Source organism: Camellia sinensis, chromosome 3 (assembly GCF_055761805.1).
Source record: "Camellia sinensis isolate YWXY chromosome 3, ASM5576180v1, whole genome shotgun sequence".
Lineage (NCBI taxonomy): Eukaryota > Viridiplantae > Streptophyta > Magnoliopsida > Ericales > Theaceae > Camellia > Camellia sinensis.
In genome coordinates this window covers 91,923,612-91,946,622 of record NC_138963.1, presented here as the reverse complement: position 1 = coordinate 91,946,622, position 23,011 = coordinate 91,923,612, and the positions used below count along the sequence as shown (strand labels likewise).

General features: G+C 32.0%; 2 protein-coding genes across 3 annotated transcripts in view; both read right to left on the bottom strand.

Annotated features, from left to right (window-relative positions):
- LOC114288866 (uncharacterized) overlaps positions 1–22,709 on the bottom strand; it is a 28,360-nt gene extending 5,651 nt beyond the window's left edge. Inside the window, exons 1-6 of one of the 2 annotated variants that reach the window (XM_082920365.1) lie at positions 22,296–22,709; positions 21,247–21,354; positions 12,356–12,506; positions 8,686–9,044; positions 7,391–7,482; positions 6,751–6,859 (exon numbers count right to left, since the gene is read on the bottom strand). In XM_082920365.1, the coding sequence (XP_082776491.1) occupies positions 21,282–21,354; positions 22,296–22,690 (468 nt within the window). In that variant the 5' untranslated portion in view covers positions 22,691–22,709 and the 3' untranslated portion in view covers positions 6,751–6,859; positions 7,391–7,482; positions 8,686–9,044; positions 12,356–12,506; positions 21,247–21,281. The remainder of the gene's footprint in view (positions 1–6,750; positions 6,860–7,390; positions 7,483–8,685; positions 9,045–12,355; positions 12,507–21,246; positions 21,355–22,295) is intronic. The other variant, XM_082920367.1, reaches the window with a different exon arrangement.
- Positions 368–3,541, bottom strand: LOC145822666 (phosphoglucan phosphatase LSF2, chloroplastic-like). The gene is made up of 4 exons (XM_082920364.1): positions 2,879–3,541; positions 2,065–2,270; positions 1,010–1,180; positions 368–730 (listed from the first exon to the last, which is right to left on the bottom strand). Exons 1-4 carry the CDS (start codon positions 3,039–3,041, stop codon positions 527–529), a joined length of 744 nt encoding a protein of 247 aa, XP_082776490.1. The 5' UTR covers positions 3,042–3,541; the 3' UTR covers positions 368–526.
- Positions 22,710–23,011: the final 302 nt, after the last annotated feature.

Sequence of the window (23,011 nt, the reverse complement as noted above, 5' to 3'; positions counted from 1 at the left end):
ATTTTACCGTCGCTAAAAATGTTATTTGAGACGGTAAAAAATACCGTCGCCAATAGTCTTTTTTTTAAAAAAAAACAATACTTTTTGCGACGGTGTGATGCCGTCGCAAAAAATATAAAAAAAATATGAAATTTTCTATTTTTTGCGACAGTGTAATGCCGTCGCAAAAAATATTAAAAAATAATAAAATTTCTATTTTAAATAATAAAATTTCTATTTTTTGCGACAGTATAATGTCGTCGCAAAAAGTAAAACCTGTAACAAAATTAATAAAAATATTAAAATTTTCTATTTTTTCCGACAGTGGTGCCGTCTCTCTCTCTAAGAGCTGATTATTTACATTCTATTCACAAAAACATCATAACAGAAAATAAAAATAAAAATTTAAATTGATCAAACTATCAAATTCAATATTTTAGAAAGAACAATTAAACTATACATGTTCATAAAAGCATATTTAAATTATAAAATTCACCCAAATCCTAAAAAAAAATAAAATAATAAAATAAAATCTAAAATTCACCAATCAGCACATTGGAAGATTCTCAAAGGGCTCCTTTCCCAATTTCCTTTCCCAATTTGATATGCCCTCAAAAGCATGTCCCGGAAGATTCTCAAAGGGCTCCTTCCAAGGATCATTCTCAGCCAAATCATAAGTAGCTCCACGGATTGCACTTTTATTGGGTCCACAAGGTCTCTTTGAAGTAAGCCTATTATATGCCGTGTTCAGCTGTCACAATAAAAAACCAGCCTTAACTAAAATAATATATATATATATATTTATCAGGAATTTAGAACAAGGATTTTTTTTTTTTTAGATAGGGAACAAGGGATTAAGCAGTGAAATAATCACTAAATAACTAAAAAAAGTCATGCTGTACAATGCAAATCAGTTTAAACTTCATTCCAATTACCAGAAGAAGCAAAAGAAAAATAGTGAAACATATCAGCAAATTGATGGAAAACATAAATCAAGCTGGGATAGCATATTGAAGAGTTGAGAGCTTACATCTATGTCACAAAACCAAAACATGTAAGCAATTGCAACAGCAGGAGCTCTCCCCAATCCAGCTGTACAGTGCACATACACTTTTCCATTTCCCTCTGAAATGGCCCATTCCAAAGATGAAACAGCTTTAGGTAATCCACTTCTCAAGGAATCTGGGTCAAAATCTCTTGCCTTCCAATGCATAACATAAAGATGTTAAGTCAAGTGCCCAAAAGCACCAAAAAGCCTCTCTCTCTCTCTCTCTCTATATATATATATATATATTATATTCAACTTGGTGTGTACATAATCTCAACACATGCTTTTAGAGAAATGAAAGGTAGAAGAGAAAGTCAAAAAGATATAGAGGTAAGGTTTACAGTTGGGTAGGTATTTATCTAATGGAAAAAGGTTGGGACCCCCTTTTGGAGGACCCCCACCATCCTCAATGCATTAAGGTTGGGACCCCCTTTTTGGGAAACCCCCACCATCCTCAATGCATTATGATTGGCCAACCTTTTGTTTTTTTTGTTTTTCGTTTTTTTTCCCTCCTATCTCTGGCTGACATGTGTCTGTAGGGGATTGTGGGGGTCAAAACAAAAGGGGGCCTGTATCATTTATGTTATCTAATGAGCAAGGTTTGGGGTGTTTTGGCCAGTGATAGGTTGTGGTGGCAGGCAACATGGACAGATTTGTAACGAAAAGTATAGAGTAAGAACAAGAGAGGGAGGGGAGGGAGAAGTTCAAATGGGTAATTTTGTCTTTTTCCATTTTCCATTAAAGACATTCACATTTTCAGTTTAGTTATGAGAGCAGAGGTGCAAGTGTAGGTTTTATAAGGGCAAGGGGGGTACACGTCTTTGGGCAAACTACAAGGGGTAAAATGATTTTTCACCAATTTTGAAATAAGTAATGTGATTTTTCACCACATTGGTGTTGGATATTTTTTCATGTCAAGAAGTTTCAACATACCAATTATCATCATATGTAGAAGTGATTTCCCAACATTAACAATTTATAAGCAAATAAAACTAACTTATTTGCAAAATCATTAGTATTGAAGGTGACTTGCTTACCGGCCTTCTCATGTGACGAATTTCAAGGTCTCGACATCTTTTTATTATAGACTTCAAGTCTATTTCCCAATACTCAATGTCTCTGTCCTGCTGCAAGTTAAGAATGTAGGCAACATATTCTTCCCTTTTCAGATGATCTATGTCTTCAGGTTTCTGAGGTTGGGAGCCCACAATCAGCTTATCAGTTATCAATGTGTAGTTCATACCTGAGTTATGATGAGATTAATTAGACCACTAAAGAGACCTTAAAATACATCACAGATACTTTCCATATATAAAATGGGTAAATAACTTGGGTAGTATTTGGTTCGCTAAAATGATTTTGAACATAAATGAAAATGGCCATTCCTTGTCCTCAGTTAAAAATAGTCAATTCTCATAAATTGTGAATGATGATTGCATTTGGAATACACAGAATGTCCATTCCATTCTAGCCTTTATTTCTAGACATTGTTTTAGTTTTGTTCATGATGGAATTAAAACAATCTCAGAAATATAAATTGGGTATGAAAATGTTGATAATCTGAAACCAGATGAAGCCTAGAATGCCAAAGCAAAAACAACTAAAATTAGCAAATGGTATAGATCTAATACATGAAACTAAGATGAATCAAAGTAAGTGAACATGAATCTGAATAGATTATTCAAGAAGTTCACCTCATAACAAAAATGACAAAAACCCAAAATCAATTTGGACTGGAGAAGTGAAACCCACTTGATAAATCAAATTCACCATCGCAATAAAAACAAATAAATAGAATTGAAGATATAAAAAATAAAAAGAACAGATTTAGAGGGTGAGAAAGAAACAGACCAAGATCGTGGTGATACTCATAAGGGTTTCTCATCATCTTCTTCATAGCAATGTTGTACTCTTCCATTTTGGTTGTGGGATTTTCAGATAACATACATGAAACTTTACTAGATCTAGAGGGAGTCTTAGAAGAAACCATGATGGTATTGGACATAGATTTCATGGTAGCATTGCGCACATCGTTTGGAAGTGGAGAAGGGAAGATTGATGGAGAAACGAAGCTGCTGCCAAGAGATCAAAAACCCCCCTATATACACTCACAGATGTATATATATATATATATATGTGTGTGTGTGTGTGTGTGTGTATGAAAACCCCCTATATCCGAAATCCCGACACACAGAGAGAGAGAGATACCCTTTGAAATCGGCGGTGAGGGAAGATCGCCGGTGAGGGAGGAGTGGCGGTGAGGGGCGAGCAACCGTCAACGTCGTTTGGAGAGAGAGAGAGAGAGGGAGGCAGCAGCGGCGGTAAGGGAGGAGGATCGACAGTGAGGTACGAGCGACGGTGAGGGAGGATCGGGAGTGAGGGAAGATCGGCGCCGTCGTTGTGTGAAAGAGAGAGAGAGAGGAAGGCGAAACCCTAGATGGAGAGAGAGAGAGCGAGCAGGAGGAGAGGGACGGCTCTGTTGTGTTTGGGTTGTGTTTGTGTTGTGTGTGTTCTCAAACAAAACCCTACACACACCCACACACCCACACATGTTATAATTAATGAATTTTTTATTAAAATAAAAAATTATTAAAATAATTTTTATAGTTGATGAATTTTTTTTTTCATTTGGTAAAGTTAAAAATTTATTTGTTTTATATTTATTTTATATTTATTTTAATGAATAAAAAATTATTATTATTTTTTTATTTGGTAAAAGTAGAAATAATATTTTCCATTAACAGCGGGAGGAGAGAGAGAGGGAGGCAGCAGCGGCGGTAAGGGAGGAACAGATTAGGGATTTTTGGGTTTGAGAGATTGGGGATTTTTTTGCTTTTGGGGGCGAGGGAGCGAAAAGCTAAAAAAAGAGGGGCGGGAACAAAAAAAAATAAAATATATATATATATATATATATATTTTAAGGGTCAAAAATGAAATTTAAATAACAAAATAACGCCGTCTAATTTTTTATTTTATTTTTTTTGAGACTGGGGTTGCTATCGTCAAAAAAATTTATTTTTTGTTAAAATATATATTTTTTCTAGTTAATGAATTTTTTTTAATAAATTTCTTTTTTTTTTAGTTACGAAGATTGAAAATTTATTTGTTTCATTTTTATTTTAATGAAAAAAAAATATTATTATTTTTTATTTGGTAGAAGTAGGGGCAATATTTTAATGAAAAAAAGGTGGAAGAGAGATGGTGGTGGTGGTGGTGATAGCGAAAGAAATTAGTGGTGAAGTGGTAAAAGAGATGAGTAGTGAGAGAGAGAGAGAGAGAGAGACGAGTGAGAGACAGATAGAGGAGAGAAAACAAGATAGAGAGACAGAAACAGAGTGATGAGCGAGAGAGAGACAAAGTGGTCGCTAAAAGTGCATTTTCTTGTAGTGGAGAGCTCAGTAAATAGAGAAGCGATGAGGGAGAGAGTGAGTAATGTGAACACAATAGGGGAGAGAGACAAACAGGCAGACAGACACATAGAGAGAAAGAGAGAGAAACAAAAGAGTGAGAGACAAACAAACAGACACAGAGAGAGAAAGAAAGAGAGAAAAGTGATAAGTGAGAGAGAGATAAAGAGAGAAAGAGATATAGAGAGACAGAGAGACAAAGAGAGAAAGAGATAGAGAGAGACATATAGAAAAATAGAGAAAAACAAGAGATGAGAGAGACATATAGAAAGAAAGCGAAAAGAGATGAACGAGAGAGAGAATAGAAAATAGAGAGATAGAGAGAAGAGAGATGAGCGAGAGAAACAGAGAGAAAAAAAAGAGATGAGCGAGAGAGACAGAGAGAGAAAAGAGATGAGAGAGATAGAGAGAAGAGAGATGAGCGAGAGAGACATAGAGAGAAGACAAATGAGAGAGATAGAAAGAAGAAAGATGAACGAAAGATACACAGACAGACAGACAAACAGACAGATAGACAAACAGACAGAGAAAGAAGAGTGATGAGTGAAAGAGAGAAAGATAAGAGTGGTGGTAGTTAAATGGCATTTGCAGTAGTGGTAAATGTGGTAGAGAAGATGGGTGGTGAGAAAGAGAGATGAGTGAGAGACGAATAGAGAAAAAAGATAGAGAGACAGAATGATGAGCGAGAAAGAGACAAAGTGGTCACTAAAAATGCATTTTCTTGTAGTGGATCGATAAATCGAAAGGGAGCTCAATAAATAAAGAAGACAGATAATTCAAAACTCTTTTCAAAACTTAATTCAAATCAATTTTTTAAATATTTTAAAAATATTTTAATTTTGTGAGAGACAGATAAAGAAGAGAGATAGAGAGAGAAACAGAGATAGAGTGATGAGCGAGAGAGAGAGAGATAGACAAAGTGGTTGCTAAAAGTGTATTTTCTTATAGTGGATAGATAAATCGAGAAAGAGCTCGATAAATAGAGAAGATGGGAGTAAGAGAGTGAACAAGGCGAACATAGTGAGGGAGAAATAGACAAATAGACAAGTAGACAGAGAGAGAGTGAGAGAAGAGTGATGAGTGAGAGAGAGACAGGAAGAGAGAGACAGACAGAAAAAGAGATAGAGAGAGAGATGGAGAGATAGAAAAAGAGAGAGAAACAAGAGATAAGCGAGAAATAGACAAAAAGAAAGAGAAATAGAGCGAAAAGAGATGAGCGAGCGAGAGACACAGAAAAAGAGAGAGACAGAAAGAGAAGAGAAATGAGCGAGAGAAATAGAGAGAGATAGAAAGATAAGAGAGAGAGAGAAAAAAAAGAAATGAGAGAGATAGAGAGAAGAGAGATAGGCGAGAGACACAGAGAGAATGAGAGAGAGAAACAGGCAGACATAGAAAGAAGAGTGATAAGTGAAAGAGATAAAGAGAAGAGAGAGAGAGATAGAGACAGAGAGACGGGAAGATGAAAAAATGAATGAAAAGAGAAATGGTATATCAAAAGAGTAAGACGACATTGTTTTTTTTAATTTTTTTTGCGACAGAAAAATACCGTTGAATTTATTCAAATCATTTTGTGACTGTATATATATGAAGCTATTTCAAAACCACAATCACTATGCTAGGTTAGAGTTTTCCAAAAACTCTTTTGAGAAAATTAAACTTTCTTGTTTTCCGTGTTATAGTGTTTTTACTGAATTTTGAAATATTTTAAGTATTTTTTAAAATTTTTAGACACACCTAACATAAATACACCTAAAAATTAAAAAAATTGTAAAAAAAATCTTTTAAAAATTCACTAAATACCAAAAATACAATAATTCAATACATTTTTTTGTATTTTTATGTATTTATTAATTTTTAAAAATATTTTTTCATAATTTTTTTATTTTGTAGATACATCTAAGTAAGGTACATCTAAAAAAATATTTAAAATTTTAAGAATATTCACTAAAAAAAAAACACGAAAGTCACTTTTTGCGACGGCAGAAAATGCCGTCTCAAAAAAGCAGAGTATTTGCGACGGCACCATTTACCGTCTCAAAAAAACAGAGCATTTGCGACGGCACTATTTGCCGTCTCAAAAAATGAGAGTATTTGCGACGGTATTTAGTGCCGTCGCAAATGCTCTGCTTTTTTGAGACGGCAAATGATGCCGTCGCAAATACTCTGCTTTTTTTAGACGGCATTTTCTGCCGTCGCAACAAGTGACTTTTTAAGACGACAAGTGTGCCGTCGCAAATAGTTCCGTCTCATATACCCAGTTTTCTTGTAGTGCGTGTGAAGTGTGTGTGAACAAAAAATACAAGCCCAGAAACTTACTTGTCCATTATCATCTGACCAAGGATTCCAAGGTTTGATTACTTTAAGGTTTAACGCATCTATGGAATATCGAGTGGCAGTCGCCGGAACCACTGCATCCACGTCCCCACTGAAAAATAAAAAATAAAAAAAATTCAAACGTTTATTTAAGAGATGAAAAATTTATAACTGAAAAATGATACGCAAATAAAATTTTTATATAAAAACTCAACAAAGTGATGTGACATTAGTATTGTTAAAATTATAAATTAAGTCGTGGTTTGAAATTAAAATACTATAAATTATATATATGGAAATTTTATTTGCAAATATGGATTTACTCAAATAAATAAATATCTAAAATTATTGCACTAAACCCTTTTAGTTTATTGATAGATAATAAAACATAAGAGTGGTACGTCTGTTTCAAAATCTGGCTTTTATCTCAAAACAAACACAGCTGTCAGATTATATAAAAATCTTAAATTATAAGAATTATGAAACATGATTTAATAACTGTGAGTATTTTGAAACAAATAGATAGAGAAATTTTTCGTAGTAATCCATGCTGTGGTTTAATTTAAGCTTGGCATGGAAATGCAAATTAGTGTTGATAATTGTTAGACCACTAATGTAAGAAAAAAGAGGTTGAAGTACCTACCTGAAAAGAAGAATTGAAGCCCAGAGGCAATGAGCCTTCTATATATGGGGAACATGCTTGATAGACTATCCTTCCAATTACTAATCACCCCACTGCGTGTGTGAGAGAGAGAATCAATCAGTGAACGCGTATTTTAATGTCATTTAATTTTACTTTTAATTCAAACTGTTAAATTATATACTTTGTAATGTGTGATGATAAAAAGTATAAAATTATTAGCCAAGTTAATTAAAATATTCTAATAGTGCACATCTTGAAAAAATCGTCATTTTTTAAAATTACAAAGAATACAAGGTTAACCATTGTTTAAGCAAGTTAGGCGCTCACTTAAGAATCTTAATTTTCAAAACTCTCAAGTTTTTATTCTCTTTAATATTTGTATAAGATCCAATAAAATAAATAAATAAATTTCTTATCTAGAAGTTCAGAAAAATTAAAATTATCCAAGACTCATCAAAAAAATTTAATAATTAAAAGTACTCATTTTTTTCAAATACCTATCAAAAACAATTTCTTTGTCCAAATGTCTAACAAAATAATAACTCCTCTTGCCAGTAGATAAAGGTGGAAAAGCCTATCTTAATTACTCAAGTTGATTTCCAATAAAAACAAATGTTAAAAAAAATTATAATATAAAAATAATATTAAATTATATAAAGAGAAAATTGGTGCAACGTTCAATTTGAAGAGAATATAAGGTTATAGATCTAAGGTAAAATCTTATTCGTTGATAAGGGCATGCCGAAAAAATCATTAAACAAGTCGCCAGCAGCTGACAGTGGTAGTGAGATAAAGAAATGTATGATATTTAACAGATAGAGTGGTGAATGATTAACATATGTCACATGTCAACAAATAGATAGTGAATTTATTTGTTTTGTCTTTAGCGAGTTTTTTTTTTATATTTTAATCAAATATCTTTACTTTTTAAATGCACCTAATTTAGATGCACTTAAAAAGTAAAATAGTTGAAAATCTTTTTCTTTTTTTTTTAACTAAATACAGTAAAATATCAAAATTTACTGAGTCTTTTTGTATTTTTTTATTTATTTTTGTTCTTTTTCATATTTAGTGATTTTTTCATATTTAAATTCCATCACAAATATTTTACATTTTATATATGAAGTAGATTAAAAAATAAAAAATACTAAATCACAAATTTAAAAAAAAATAATACAAAAAAAAAAAATCAAAAATAGTTATTGAGTTTCAAAATCAAACAGATTCAGATTAGTTGATCCATTGAGTCGGATACAGAGTCATAAAAAATAAAAATAAAAAAGTTGGATGTAGACCTGCAAGTTTTCCAAGTGTAGGGGAGTTGAGTAGTGTTGGCATGCAAAGCTTTCTGAACTTGAGGAAGATTGAGATATCTCTGAACATAAGCTTCTTCACAGGGACCACACCTTCCTCCTCTGCTGCGTTTACCATTTTTTTTGGATGAGTTTGAGGTAATAATGTCCAAACACAGTGGGGCATAGATTTTGTAATAATCTATGTTACCAATCTCTGAGTACTTTGGGGTGTAATTTTAGGAAGGCAAGCAGTGGTGTATGAGTCCGCTATGAGTTTCGTCTGATATCAATGCGTGGCTCCATATCTAATCGTACGTTCCTCTCGCATCTGTTTCATCATTCATTATCCCATTTCCTATCTACATATATATATACCACAAGAAAAACAAAGGGAAAATTACATATAAGTGGAAAGTTTACAAAATATTTACATATTAATGAAAAAGTTTATAAATTTAATTATTAGTATTTATAAGATTTTTCATTGATTTGAAATTTTTTTAATAAAAAAAAAAACTACACTGACGTGTAGTTTCCCCAAAAACAAATGGTTAGTTATAATAAATCTACAGGTGTATATCACCACTAATAGCACTAATGCATTAAAAAAGTAAAAAAAAAAAAAAAAATACAACTCCAAAACCAAAACATCACATCATTAATGGCGGGACCCACTGCCACCTAATTAGTGGGAGCACTAATTAGTGCTCCCAAGCATTTTTCTATAAGTGTGCCATAGACTTATTGATTATTAGCATTAATGCAACATGAAAAATAATTAGGACAGATTCTGCAAATGGTCCTTGTAATTTACCCGTTTTATTATTTTGTTTTTTGTTATTTTAATTTGATCAATTTTGCCCCTGAATTTTATGGATTGTATCATGTTAGTCCAATAAATAACGGCGGTTAAGTTTGATGGATGGAAAATCAAATAATGTATCAATTTGGTCCCTGTAATTTATAGGAAAGTCAAAACAATAGGGGCTAAATTAACATATCCTATAAACTAAAGGAACTAAATTGACACATCATTTGATTTTCCGTCTATCAAACTTAACCGTCGTTATTTATTGGACTAATATGACACAATCCATAAAATTCAGGGGCAAAATTGATCAAATTAAAACAACAGAGACCAAAATGATAAAACGGTAAACTACAGGGACTACCTCTGTAATTTGTCCAAATAATTATTGATTATAGGGCAAATTACACTAACAGTCTCTATAGTTTGAGGCTTGTATCACTTTGGTTTCTGACTTTTCAATTGTAACACATTTGACCATGAATTTTGAACCTTATTCTAAACAAGGACAATTGATTATACCATTGTCCAATTTCCAGGGCAAAATCATCAATTTGATAAAAATATAAACTAAATTGACAAAAATAATGTCAAAAAAATATTTTTGAATTTTTAAAAATTATTTCTACCCACAAAAATAAAATTATGTAAAATTGATAAATCTTTTACACATTTATTTATTTTACCAAATTAATTTTTATTATATGTTTGGATGATAACCACGTAATAGATGGTTATTAAACTTTTAATGTGTAATTGATATAATATATGAAATGTTTTTAGTTTTAGATTTTTTGATTTAATGGATTGGTTTAATAATGATATCAAAATTGTCACTATATTTAACCTTTGGAAAAATAGAAACTAATTTAATGAAAATAAAAACAACCGCCCATTAGGTGATTATCAGCCAAACACATAATAAAAATTAATTTGATAAAATAAATAAATAAATGTGTAAAAGATTTATCAATTTTACATAATTTTTTCTTTGATGAGTAAAAATAATATTTAAAATTTAAAAATATTTTTTTGACATTTATTTTTATCAAGTTAGTTTATATTTTATCAAATTAATGATTTTGCCATTGAAATTGAGCAATGGTATATTCAATTTTCCTTATTTGGAGCAAGATTCAAAATTCAGGATCAAATGTGCCACAATTAAAAAGTTAAGGGTTAAAGTGACACGAGTCCCAAACTATAGGAACTGTTAGTGTAATTAACCCTTGATTATATTTGTATTCAGTTTTATTCTTAAAATCATATTTATTATTTATTTTTTCATATACAAACATGGTTTGATGAAATAACTATCGATATTCAATCAATTTGATTTTGACAAATATATTATACTCAATGTATCTTAAAAAATAAACAATTAAAATCATTAAAATAGGACACCAAATGAGTTTCAATAGCTACATGCCTATTCTGCGAAGTGCACAGGAACCACTTTGAGTCCATACCCCAACACCATTTGCTAATTATCAAAAGATTGTATTACTAGGTAATGAGACTCGTCACCATTATTCCCTTAAGTTGGATGGTGGAGGTAGGGTCTGCCTTTTTGTTTCTCTTGATAATGGTATCTATCAATTCTGAAATGTAAAATTCTATAAAATAAAAATAAAAATAAAACTCTTAACAATATCAATAAATATAAGAACATAATTTTTATTTTGGATTATAGTGTTAATAACACTGCTTTTAGCTTGAATGGGTCCACAATTTACCCGTGCATCAATTCCAGAAAATTTTCCAAGTTGCTAACATTTTTATAAGAAAATTATTCATGAGTTGGATGGCAGCACCAAGATATACACATAATGATGATAACAAGGGAACCCTTGATTAAAGTGGCATGTATGCCCATGCCATGTTAAACGAATTGAGAGAGCAAATCCTGATTCCTGTTGTCCCAATACAATAATTATACTCAGGGCAAATTACATATACACCCCTTCAGGTTTGGTTAAATTACAGATACCCCCCTGAGGTTTCGGAAATTACATCCCGCCCCCTGAGGTTTGTATTTTCATAACAATTTACCCCCTGAGGTTTATATTTCATAACAAATTACCCCCTAATTTCTTATGGAAATATAGCATTCAGGGGGGAATTCGTAATTTCTCAAACCTCAGGGGGGTATCTGTAATTTTGACAAACCTGGAGGGGTGTATATGTAATTTGCCCTAATACACCATACTCAAAGTAGGCCCAATTAGAGGACAATTCATATTTCTTTAGGTTAATTTTATTTTTGCTTCTCTAACTACGGGTCTTACGGCGTTTTAGTCTCCAATAATTAATTTCAATCACTTTGATTTTTAATGTATAAAAGTGTTTTAATTAAGAAAAATGACTTAGGCTCCCACTGGAGGTGACCCCACCACCCCCAGTGAATGCTGATTGGCCCAAATTTGTTTATTATTATTATTTTTATTTTTTTTGTTCTCCTCTCTTTGACCCCCACGTGTATGTGGGGGTGGTGGGGGTCTCTATCAATTTTGTTTACTTAATACTTAAATTGTGTCAATTTAATCCTCAATATATAAAAAGTTTTTCAATTTCAATTTAGTCCTCCCAAATCCCAATCTAATTCTATTAATAGGCATAATTTAAACATTTAAGGGACTAAAATTAAAACACTTTCCATACATTGGGAACTAGATTGACACAATTTTTTAACATTAAAAACCAAATTGAAATATTTTATACATTGGAACCAAATTGGCACAATTTGAACGTTGGGAACTAAAATAACACAAGATTCTTACTTTTGGGGCAAAAAATTTAATTAACCCTAATTTTTTATATGTTTGTTTTATTCTAATTCCTTGTAATTATGCTTGTAAGTACCTGCATAGCTTTCACCGGTTATATAGAAGTCTCTGGCCTTGTAATGCAGGTATCTTTTAAACCAATTTATGAGGAACACATATGCATCGTGAGCTGAAAAACAGCAAATTGTTCTTGCTTCATGCAACAATGTTACAGAGGACATTCACACCTGCAATCAAAAGGTTTTTCCTGATTCATTCCTCCATAAATTGTTAAAGACAAAACGAGACATTTTGCTAGGAATGACTCTAGAAAGCTTCAATTTTGCCTAGACAACACTTCTTGAGTTTTTGCAGTTATACTTTTCATTAGAGATTATAATCAACACTAATTGATTGCGTGAATGCCTTTTTTGATATTGTTGCATGTAGCAATGAATAATTTCTCCAGTGCGTTTGTGTCAGTGTATGCATGACTAGGTGCGGGAATGGAGGAAGGTTTATCAGTAATTTTGCCAGTCCTTTTATCTCCTGACATGTCGTAATGGGAGGTAGTGTTAGAGTAGGAGAATCCAATGTCTGCTGGACTCCAGAAATAATATATTTGCAATTACAAAATTTATGAGCACAAAAGTCATGTTTGATTCACAATATTAATAGTAAAGTATTAATAATCTTATTAAATTAGTGTAGTATTCATTATCTAATTGGATTAATATCCATTGGATTAATAATTTCACCCCTACCCCATTACTAATAATCCTACAAATTTGTTGGATTAATTATCTATTGGATTAATAATTCTAAACCAAAATGTTAAAACAAACATAGGATAATTGGGCTCACGGATTAATAATCTCAATTCCATGCTCTAATCCACCCAATCAAACATGCCAAAAGACTCTAATTCAGTTAGATAAGTATACATGCATCGATAAATAAGTAATTCAATAATTAATGTAATAATTATCAATTTTTGTATTAAATTTACTTATTATTTCAAAGTGTTACTACTACATTGAGAGCCACATATAAAAAAACGGAAGACCCTTTTCTACTGTCAGACATTTGGAATGGAGGGCTTAGTTGAAGGCGTTGTGTTATGAGCTCATACCAAGCACACTTGATGATACTAATCATTGGTATTTTAGTACTTGTTAAAAAAGTGGGTTTATGAGACGGAACTATTTGCGACGGCACATGTTTCGTTTCAAAAGTTACTTTTTGCTACGACAAAAAATGCCGTCTCAAAAAAACAGAGTATTTGCGACGGCAGAAAATGCCGTCTAATACTCTCATTTTTTGAGACGGCAAATTGTGCCGTCACAAATGCTCTGCTTTTTTGAGACGGCATTTTTCGCCGTTGCAAAAAGTGACTTTTGTGTTTTTTTTTTTTTTTTGTTGTGAATATTTTTAAATTTTTAAATATTTTTTTTAGATACACCATACTTAGATGTATCTAAAAAAAATTATGAAAAATATTTTTAAAAATTAATAAATATATAAAAATACAAAAAAAAATGTATTGAATTATTGTATTTTTGATATTTAATGAATTTTTAAAAGATTTTTTTTACAATTTTTTAAATTTTTAGGTGTATTTATGTTAGGTGTGTCTAAAAATTAAAAAAAAAATACTTAAAATATTAAAAAAATTCAGTAAAAACAATATAACACGGAAAACAAGAAAGTATAATTTTCTCAAAAGAGTTTTTGGAAAACTCTAACCTAGTATAGTGATTGTGGTTTTGAGACAGCTTCATATATATACAGTCACAAAATGGTTAGAATAAATTCTAGTACTTTTTTCTGTCGCAAAAAAAATTAAAAAAAACAATATCCTCTTACTCTTTTGATATAACATTTCTCTTTTCATTCATTTTTTCATCTTCTTATCTCTCTGTCTCTATCTCTATCTCTATCTCTTATCTTTATCTTTTTCACTCATCACTCTTTTTTCTCTGTCTGTCTGTTTCTCTCTCTCATTTTCTCTCTGTGTCTCTCGTCTATCTCTCTCTCTCTATCTCTCACATTTGTTTTCTCTCGCTCATCTCTATTCTCTCTATCTCTCTCATTTATTTTCTCTCTCTCTCTTATCTTTCTATCTCTCTCGATCTCTCTCACTCATTTCTCTTCTCTCTCTGTCTCTTTCTTTTTATGTGTCTCTCTCTCGCTCATCTCTTTTCGTTCTATTTCTCTCTCTTTTTGTCTATCTCTCGCTCATCTCTTGTTTCTCTCTCTTTTTCTATCTCTCTCTCTCCTTATCTCTCTCTCACTCATCACTCTTCTCTCTCTCTCTGTCTACTTGTCTATTTGTCTATTTCTCCCCCACTATGTCCGTCTTGCTCGTTCTCTTACTCTCATCTTCTCTATTTATCGAGCTCATTCTCGATTTATCGATCTACTATAAACGACGTCGCCTTACTCTTTTGAACATTTCTCTTTTCACCCATTTTTTCATCTTCCTATCTCTCTGTCTCTGTCTCTGTCTCTGTCTCTATTCTCTTTCTCTCTCTTACTCATCACTCTTCTCTGTCTGCCTGTCTCTCCCTTTCTCTATGTGTCTCTGTCTCTCTTTTCTGTTTGTCTCTCTCTCTCTCTCTCTCTCTCTCATCACTCTTCTCTGTTTGTTCGTCTCTCTCTTTCTCTCTGTGTCTTTGTTACTCTTCTCTTTCTCTCTCTCACTCATCACTCTTCTCTGTCTGTCTGTCTCTCTCTTTTCTCTGTGTCTCTCGTCCAGCTCTCTTCTCTCTATCTCTTTTATCTCTCTCTCTGTGTGTCTCTCACTCATCTCTTTCTCTTACCACTCATCTCCTCTACCACCTTCACCACTACTGCAAACGCCATTTCACTACCACCACTACTACCACGGTCGCCATTTCACCTTTACGACTACCATTATTACTACCATCGCCACCACTCCACTACCACCACTACCACTATTGCCACTACTACTACTACTACCATTACCTCTCTTTCACCACTGACACTCCATCTATTCTACCACTACCACAACTTCACCACTAATCTCCTTCGCCATCACCACCACCACCATCGTCTCTTATCCACCACCTTCACCACTACTGCCGCTTCCTCTCCTCTAGTACAAAATATTACTTCTCTTCTCTCTCTCACTTATCACTCTTCTCTATCTGTCAATCTTTGTCTCTGTCTCTTTCTCTTTCTCTCTTTGTCTCTCGCTTATCTCTCTTCTCTCTATCTCTCTCATCTCTCTATCTCTCTTCTCTCTCGCTCATTTATCTTCTCTCTATTTCTCTCTCTGTCTCTCTCGCTCATCTTTCTTCTCTCTTCGTCTCTCTTTTTCTATGTCTTTCTCTCGATCATCTCTTTTCGCTCTATTTCTCTCTCTCTTTGTCTATCTCTCGCTCATATCTTGTTTCTCTCTATTTTTCTATGTCTCTCTCTCTATCTCTTTCTCTCATTGGCCACAAAAAATTAACTTTATTTTAATGGAAAATATTATCCCTACTTCTACCAAATAAAAAAAATAATAATAATTTTATATTCATTAAAATAAATATGAAACAAATAAATTTTTAACCTTACTAAATGAAAAAATAAAAATAAAAATAAAAATTCATTAACTATAAAAAATTATTTTAATAAAAAATAATTTTTTTTAGCAATGACATCCTCCGTTGCGAAAAAAAAAAAAATCCTTTTATTATTTAAATATTCATTTGTAATGAAAATTAGAAAAAAAAAATTCAAAAAGAAAAAAATTCATAAAAAAAATCAAAAAGAAAAAAATTCTTTTTTTTTTTTCCCTCTTTCAAATCTAACCGTCCATCTCTCACTCACCATCTCACTCACCTATAACAAACAAAACAAAAGAAAAAAAAAACCCTAATCTATAATCGGCTCCCTCACTCTCTCTCTCTCTCTCTCTCTCTCTCTCACACCATCACTCACTCACCATCTCACTGTCTCTCTTTCTCACTCTCTCGTTTCTGGCAGCCGATCATTCAACATAGAAACTTTCTGCACCGATCACTCTCTTTCTCATCTTATCGCACCGATCATCATCGCACAGCCGATCAATCTACTTCACAGGTAAACTCTCTCAATCTCTGTCTCTCTCTCTCCCGATCAATGATTTTTTTTGTTTTATATATATATATATATATCAGATATATATCTCTCTGATCTGATCTGATTTGATCTGTCTCCCTCACTCTCTCATCTCATCAGTCTCACACTCACTCTCTGGTTTTGCATCTCTGCACCGATCGACTCACACACAGGTAAGCGTCTCTCTCTCTCTCTCCCTGATCTCTCATCTCTGATTTTTTGTGGACCAACTGATCTGATTCGAAATATGATCTTAGTTGTGATCTGATTTTATGACCTTAGTTCGAAATATTTATGATCTGATTTTTGTTGTGGACCAACAGATCTGATTCGAAATATGATCTTAGTTGTGATCTGATTTTTATGATCTTAGTTCGAAATATTTATGATTTGATTTTTGTTGTGGACCAACAGATCTGAGTCTCACCGATCACTCTCTGGTTTGATCTTAGTTGTGTTGAATCTGTGTAAATATTTATGATCTGATTTGGAATGTAAATATGAATCTGTTATTAATCTGTAAATATGAATCTGTTTTGGTCTCTATTTGCAATGTAAATATGAATCTATTTTCAACTCTAACTGGTGATGAAAGCTACCAAAGCCGTGATCTCGAGAAGGTCTGTTTTCACTCCTAACATGTATTTCAAATCTCTCTCTTGCATTCATTCTCTAGTTTTGCCTAGACTTACATTTTCCTGGTTAATAAGGCAAACAAATTGAGTAATGCAATATAATGATTCCTGAGATTGGACACTTTTGCTGATAAGCACTTGATATCAATGTAACTGCAGGCAACCCAGCAAGTTGCGAAGGCACTATATGATGCAAAGGTACAACCGACCACATTGGTACCAAAGCAAGTTGGCAGCATGTACACTGCATCTCTCTATGCAGCATTTGCATCGCTTATTCACAAGAAGCACAGCTCATTGGTAAATGCTTAAACTAGTTCTTTGGTTGGGGCTTTGGTTTGGCACTTTAAATTTTAGTGTCTTTATATATTTTTTTGTTGGAGGAAAAAGATCTATATTGATTAGTTGCTTAGAAATTTATTTATTTTTCTATTTCTAAAGTATGGTATGATCAATTCAAGTATCCTCTCCAACTTTTTGGCGCTGGCTACAATGTTCTGTTGCTTACCTATTTTTTCATGAGAGATTAGTGAGGATTCACCTTCTTATAGTACTGATTTGATTGTCACTTAATTTAACGTTGTAACTGATTTGAGATCCACATAATTTATGTGTCGCTTGGTTTACATGGATTATGCTTCAGCTATTAGTTATAAATTTTCATAGATTTTGGTATAATATTAATAATAGGAAAGAGGTAAAAAGTAATGAACTTATTGAAATGTGTAGACAGATATACAATCATCTTGGGACCTGTCTAAAATTGGAGGTAGGTTTAAAAGATAGGTATAAAGTCTTCATTTGCTAAATTAGAAATAAAAGATAAATGAGGTGTATATTTTTTGTGATTGGGACACAATGGTTAGTTTGGTTTAGGTGCACATTTTCTTGGAAATTTCACTTGTTAATTTAGTGAAGGAAACATTGCTTTGTTGAGTAGTAAAAGTTTGGCTGCCAATTGTCAAATGTGGGTATGATTAAGAAAGGCAACCACTTCATAAAACTTTAGCCAAAAGATTTATGGGTCTAACCTCTCACAGTGCCCTTGATCAAGGGAGGCCATAAGTGGGGAATGACTTTTTTGTACTCCTTTATTTAGTCTCAATATAAGTATATTTATGTTCAAGTATGCTCGTGTGCCATGAACAGAATATTGAACTAGCTAGTATGCTATGAACAAACATGTTGACTTACTTTTGGTTTTGCTAAGTCTTTATTTAAACGTTCAAGTAATAAAGATACTTCTCCATTCTGTTATAAAAATTAAATAAAAGATTCTTAACCAATTGGTTGACAAAAAAAGAAATTGTCTCCATCAATCAACTGTTTCAATGTTCTCAGAGGTGCCAGGGGAAAAATGTTTTGGCAATCTTGTGTTATGTCCTTATGTGTTAGATGAATAATAATTGAAGGTTGAGTCAACTAGTCCATCCTGGCTGAAAATTTATTGAAAGATGGAAGGTTAGGCTGGTTTGATGTGTCCAACGGGACAAAATATATCTAAGTTGATCTACTTTTTGATTTCTTTAAAATGAGCATGTTAACATTTAGTTATTTAAAAAATTTTCTCTTTGCCTAGTCAGTGTTTTATGTATAAAATATTACAAAATAGGTTAGATGGAGTTACCCCACTGGGGGTCCAAGCAGGACTGTTTCGCAAATAGCATGTGCAACAAAATCATGAAAAACTTAAACAAAAAGATTTTTATAAAATTACAGTTACTTTTTCATTCTTTCACTGATTTGCAATTTGTCAAAAAAATTTCCACTTGGCTCTTTCAATTCAAGTGGAGGATAGCATAACAACTTTATCATCCTCACAGTCCTCATTGATAAATAATTGAGAGTTTGATTGGTTTTGACATATATTTGCAACTTGATGTGGTATGACACACTCCAAGCCATGTGAAGATGTTGCTGCTGAGCTTTCAATAACCTACCCACAAAGTCTCTTTTGGCTTTTTAAATTTTAAATTTGTTTTTTTTCCCCTCCAGGAGATGATTGTTATAAAATTTTACTTATACAAAATGACTACATAGACCATGAGGCCATTTTGGATTAAGAACAATGTCTATATTTAGTCTGAAGTTATTGGCCACTGAATTTGGCTCGTTACACCTGATTAACTACCATATATAGAGTTAATTGTAATCACATATTAGTATTCTTCTCACAATTCTTTATGATGGACCCTCTGCATATGAGTTCCTACAAAATAAATTTGTGTATTCTACAATCCAAGACAGGTAGGAACCCTTTAAGTCCAACCCTTCCTACTCCCATCAGACATGAAAAAATTCCCCAGGTATATTACAATAAGAGTTTATTACACTATTTTGGACTACATTGAATTCCATTATTATTATTATTATTATTTTTTGTGAGCAGGGAAAGTTTTGGTTTCTCCAATTAAGAGATATGCAGTTGTTCCTGATGACAACGTAAGTGTTCTTTCCACAGTCTTCATTGTCTTCATTACTGGTGTTTAAATAGTTGGTTTCTCCAAAAGATTATAATTTGCAACTGTTATCTATTTATTTGTAGGTCAAAAGGATAAATTTTGCTGAGGGGAAGATCTGATTCCAGAAGTAAGGAATTTGCAGCTTGATTTTTGAAATAAGCTCAAAATTGAGATCTTGTTGGAAATTTTTTATTTTTTTATTTTTTGTAAGAGCATTTAAATATCCAATGTGCTGATTGGTGAATTTTAGATTTTATTTTATTATTATTTTTTTTTAAGATTTGGGTGAATTTTATAATTTAAATATGCTTTTATGAACATGTACAGTTTAATTGTTCTTTGTAAAATATTGAATTTGATGGTTTGATCAATTTTTATTTTTATTTTCTGTTATGATGTTTTTGTGAATGGAATGTAAATAATTAGCTCTTAGAGAGTGAGAGACGGCACCACCGTCGGAAAAAAATAGAAAATTTTAATATTTTTATTAATTTTGTTACAGGTTTTACTTTTTGCGACGACATTATACTGTCGCAAAAAATAGAAATTTTATTATTTAAAATAGAAATTTTATTATTTTTTAATATTTTTTGCGACGGCATTACACTGTCGAAAAAAATAGAAAATTTCATATTTTTTATACTTTCTGCGACGGCACCACGCTGTCGCAAAAAAACAGTGTTTTTTTTTAAAAAAAGACTATTAGCGAAGGTATTTTTTTCCGTCTCAAATAACATTTTTAGCGACGGTAAAATAAGGCCGTCGCAAAAAAGTCAAGAAATTTCAAACGTTTTAGCGACTGCACGGTGCCGTTGCAAAAAGGCAAAAAATGCCGTCGCAAAACATTAGCGACGGCACTTACCGTCGCAAAAACTCTTTTGCAACCCCTGCATTTGCGACCCCCCTCTTGCTGTCGCAAAAAGTCATTTTGCCGTCGCAAAAAGTCATTTTGCCGTCGCAAAAAGTATTAGCGACGGCATTAGGAGTATTAGCGACAGTATTTCTATGAAAAAAATCAAATTGAATAAATATCCATAATCACATATTTTTAAAAAAATAGATAGTTTATTCGCGAAATTTTTACTGCCCTTTTTTAAAGTCAAGCATAATTCAATTAAATGACTGTTAATATCCGATCAACTTAATTTTTTATATAAACAATCCACACAAAAAACATTAAAAGATGAATAATTTAGATTAACCAGATGAATTTGGAGTGAGCTCACAACTCTCCATTTGAACCTTTTAGTGCAATTACTGGATTAGAGGGAAGGGTAAACAGTTAAATGATAAATAAATTTATTAAACAAAAACTTGATTATCTTTCCGGGATAAATTAAGCGTGCCAACTAACTCCATAAATAATGATATATAATTTAGAATATGTGTATATATATATAACACAATTATTTTTCAGTTTTAAACAAATATATTTAATATTTCAATTTTTTTCTTTACTTTTTAAATTCATTTAGTCTGGATGCACTTAAAAGGTATAAAATTTGTGAAAATAATCTTTAAAAAGATTCACTAAATACAAAAAATATATAAAAAAATCAATGTAGTTTCATATTTTTATGTACATGTTGAATTCCTTTTAAATTTCTTCACAAATATTTTACTTTTTAAAAAATAAATAACTAATTTTTTTTTAATTTTACTAAAGACAACAAAACACAAAAAATTAAAAATAACCCAAAAAATATTTTTAAAAATAAAAAACCAAACTGATTGATATAGGTCTTTGTAATTAGTAACAGCAAAATAAGAATTTAACCAACCTTTGTTCCAGGCATGCTTTCTTGGATAAAGAGTTTTACAGTCTGAATTTACACCAAAAGGTCCAATCTCTCCCATGGCTCCCACCCCAAGTGATGAACAACCTGGCCCTGTTTTGTGCATTCACAAATAATATTAGTCTTTTTACCACCTTATATGTTTATCAACAACTTTCAATGGCACTATGATTTTAAATGGTATTATTGGGAGGCAAATCAGTATTAGTTATGGTGTGGTGGATATTAAAAGTATTGAGCAATATATACTGAAAAACATAATTTTTTAAAAATTATCAATTGCGAAATTAACTTTCATATTAATAGAATTGATAATATCGATTGTGAATCTGATAGTAAATTGATTATGAACATATACTTATCTAGAGTCACCCAATATGAATGTGATTTTCATTCTTACTCCTAAGTATATCGTTATCAGGATGCTCAAAAATAAATGTTCTATATTGGCATATTTAAAGAGAAATGGTAGGAATCCGAAAATTCTATCCATGAAAGTCTCATATGTAGATTTAAATTGATGTGATATGGGACATACTATACATAAATTTGATTGATATATTTTAAATATTGAACTCTTCCTCAAAAAACATTCGGTTGCTATCATTGTTGATATTTAGAACCATCAAACACAGTTGAAGTGTACGGCTCATTTGATATGAACATTTTTTTAAACTCCATCACCTTATATTTTCTTTCAAAAAATGCTTATAAAATTGTTAACTGCTCATACTTTTTTTTTAAAATTATAATTTGGTTAATTTAAAACTCTACCTCTAGTAAATAAGCTAAATGGTTTTCAAATTCAATCCATCGTTCTGGTTCATCAAATCATCTAAAAGTTTACATTCAAAACACATCAAATTAATTTGTATATATATATATATATATATAGAGAGAGAGAGAGAGAGAGAGAGAGATCACGTCCATTGAGCCATAGAACAAGAACAAGAGGCATAGAAGATGGATTATGGACAGCTTCAGCAAAATAATAGAAAAGGCTTCTTCCTTTGGATTCATCCACATTTACATACCCTGCATACTGTTTAAACATCACCTCTGTTGGCTGCCCTGGAAGCCCACCTTCAATTTCATCATTTTCCATCTTTCCAACTTTACCACCACCACCACCACCTCCTCCAATACTGGACAGCACTGTCACTGCCCACTCATCATCAGTAGCAAGATTCTGATCAGTTTGCTTCTTCTTATCCTTCCACAAGGCCCTGAGTCGACCCGCTTGGTTGACCGGATAGCCATGGCTAATGCAGGCCTGGAATATCACCATGACAGTCATCAACAGAATTAACAGGTTGAGGCTTGCATTCTTCTTCCCCGTTGTTGTTGATAATTGCCAGGAATGTGTGTTGGAGTCAATCATATTTACTTTTTCTTTTATAGTTTCTAGTATGCTCTTTATCTCAATCATTCTAATAAATGATAAACAGTTAAAAGTAGAACCCCAAAAACAATAACAATTAAAAATTAAAAAAAGAATTCACAATTTGAAATATGTGAATTACAATCGCATTTAGTTTAAATTTGAGGCATAAATTTAAAAAAAAAATAATATACAAGTCTATTTTTTTAATCTAACAATGTATAAGTGAGATGAGTGATTAATAACCAAAGAAAATATAAAAGAGTAAGAGAGTTATTTTAGATATTTTAATAAATTATCACATCGTTGAAATGTTGGTCTAATTTTCATCTTAAGTGAGAGAATGAAAGATAGGTGAGTAATGACAAA

Bases quoted from the DNA above. Each gene is read 5' to 3' on its own strand.
- LOC145822666 (XM_082920364.1), bottom strand. From the start codon at position 3,041: ATGAAATCTATGTCCAATACCATCATGGTTTCTTCTAAGACTCCCTCT. The intron at 2,271-2,878 runs GTCTGTTTCTTT...ATCATAACTCAG, and splicing joins TGAGTATCACCACGATCTTG to GTATGAACTACACATTGATA. The intron at 731-1,009 runs GTAAGCTCTCAA...TTATTGTGACAG, and splicing joins TTTGGTTTTGTGACATAGAT to CTGAACACGGCATATAATAG.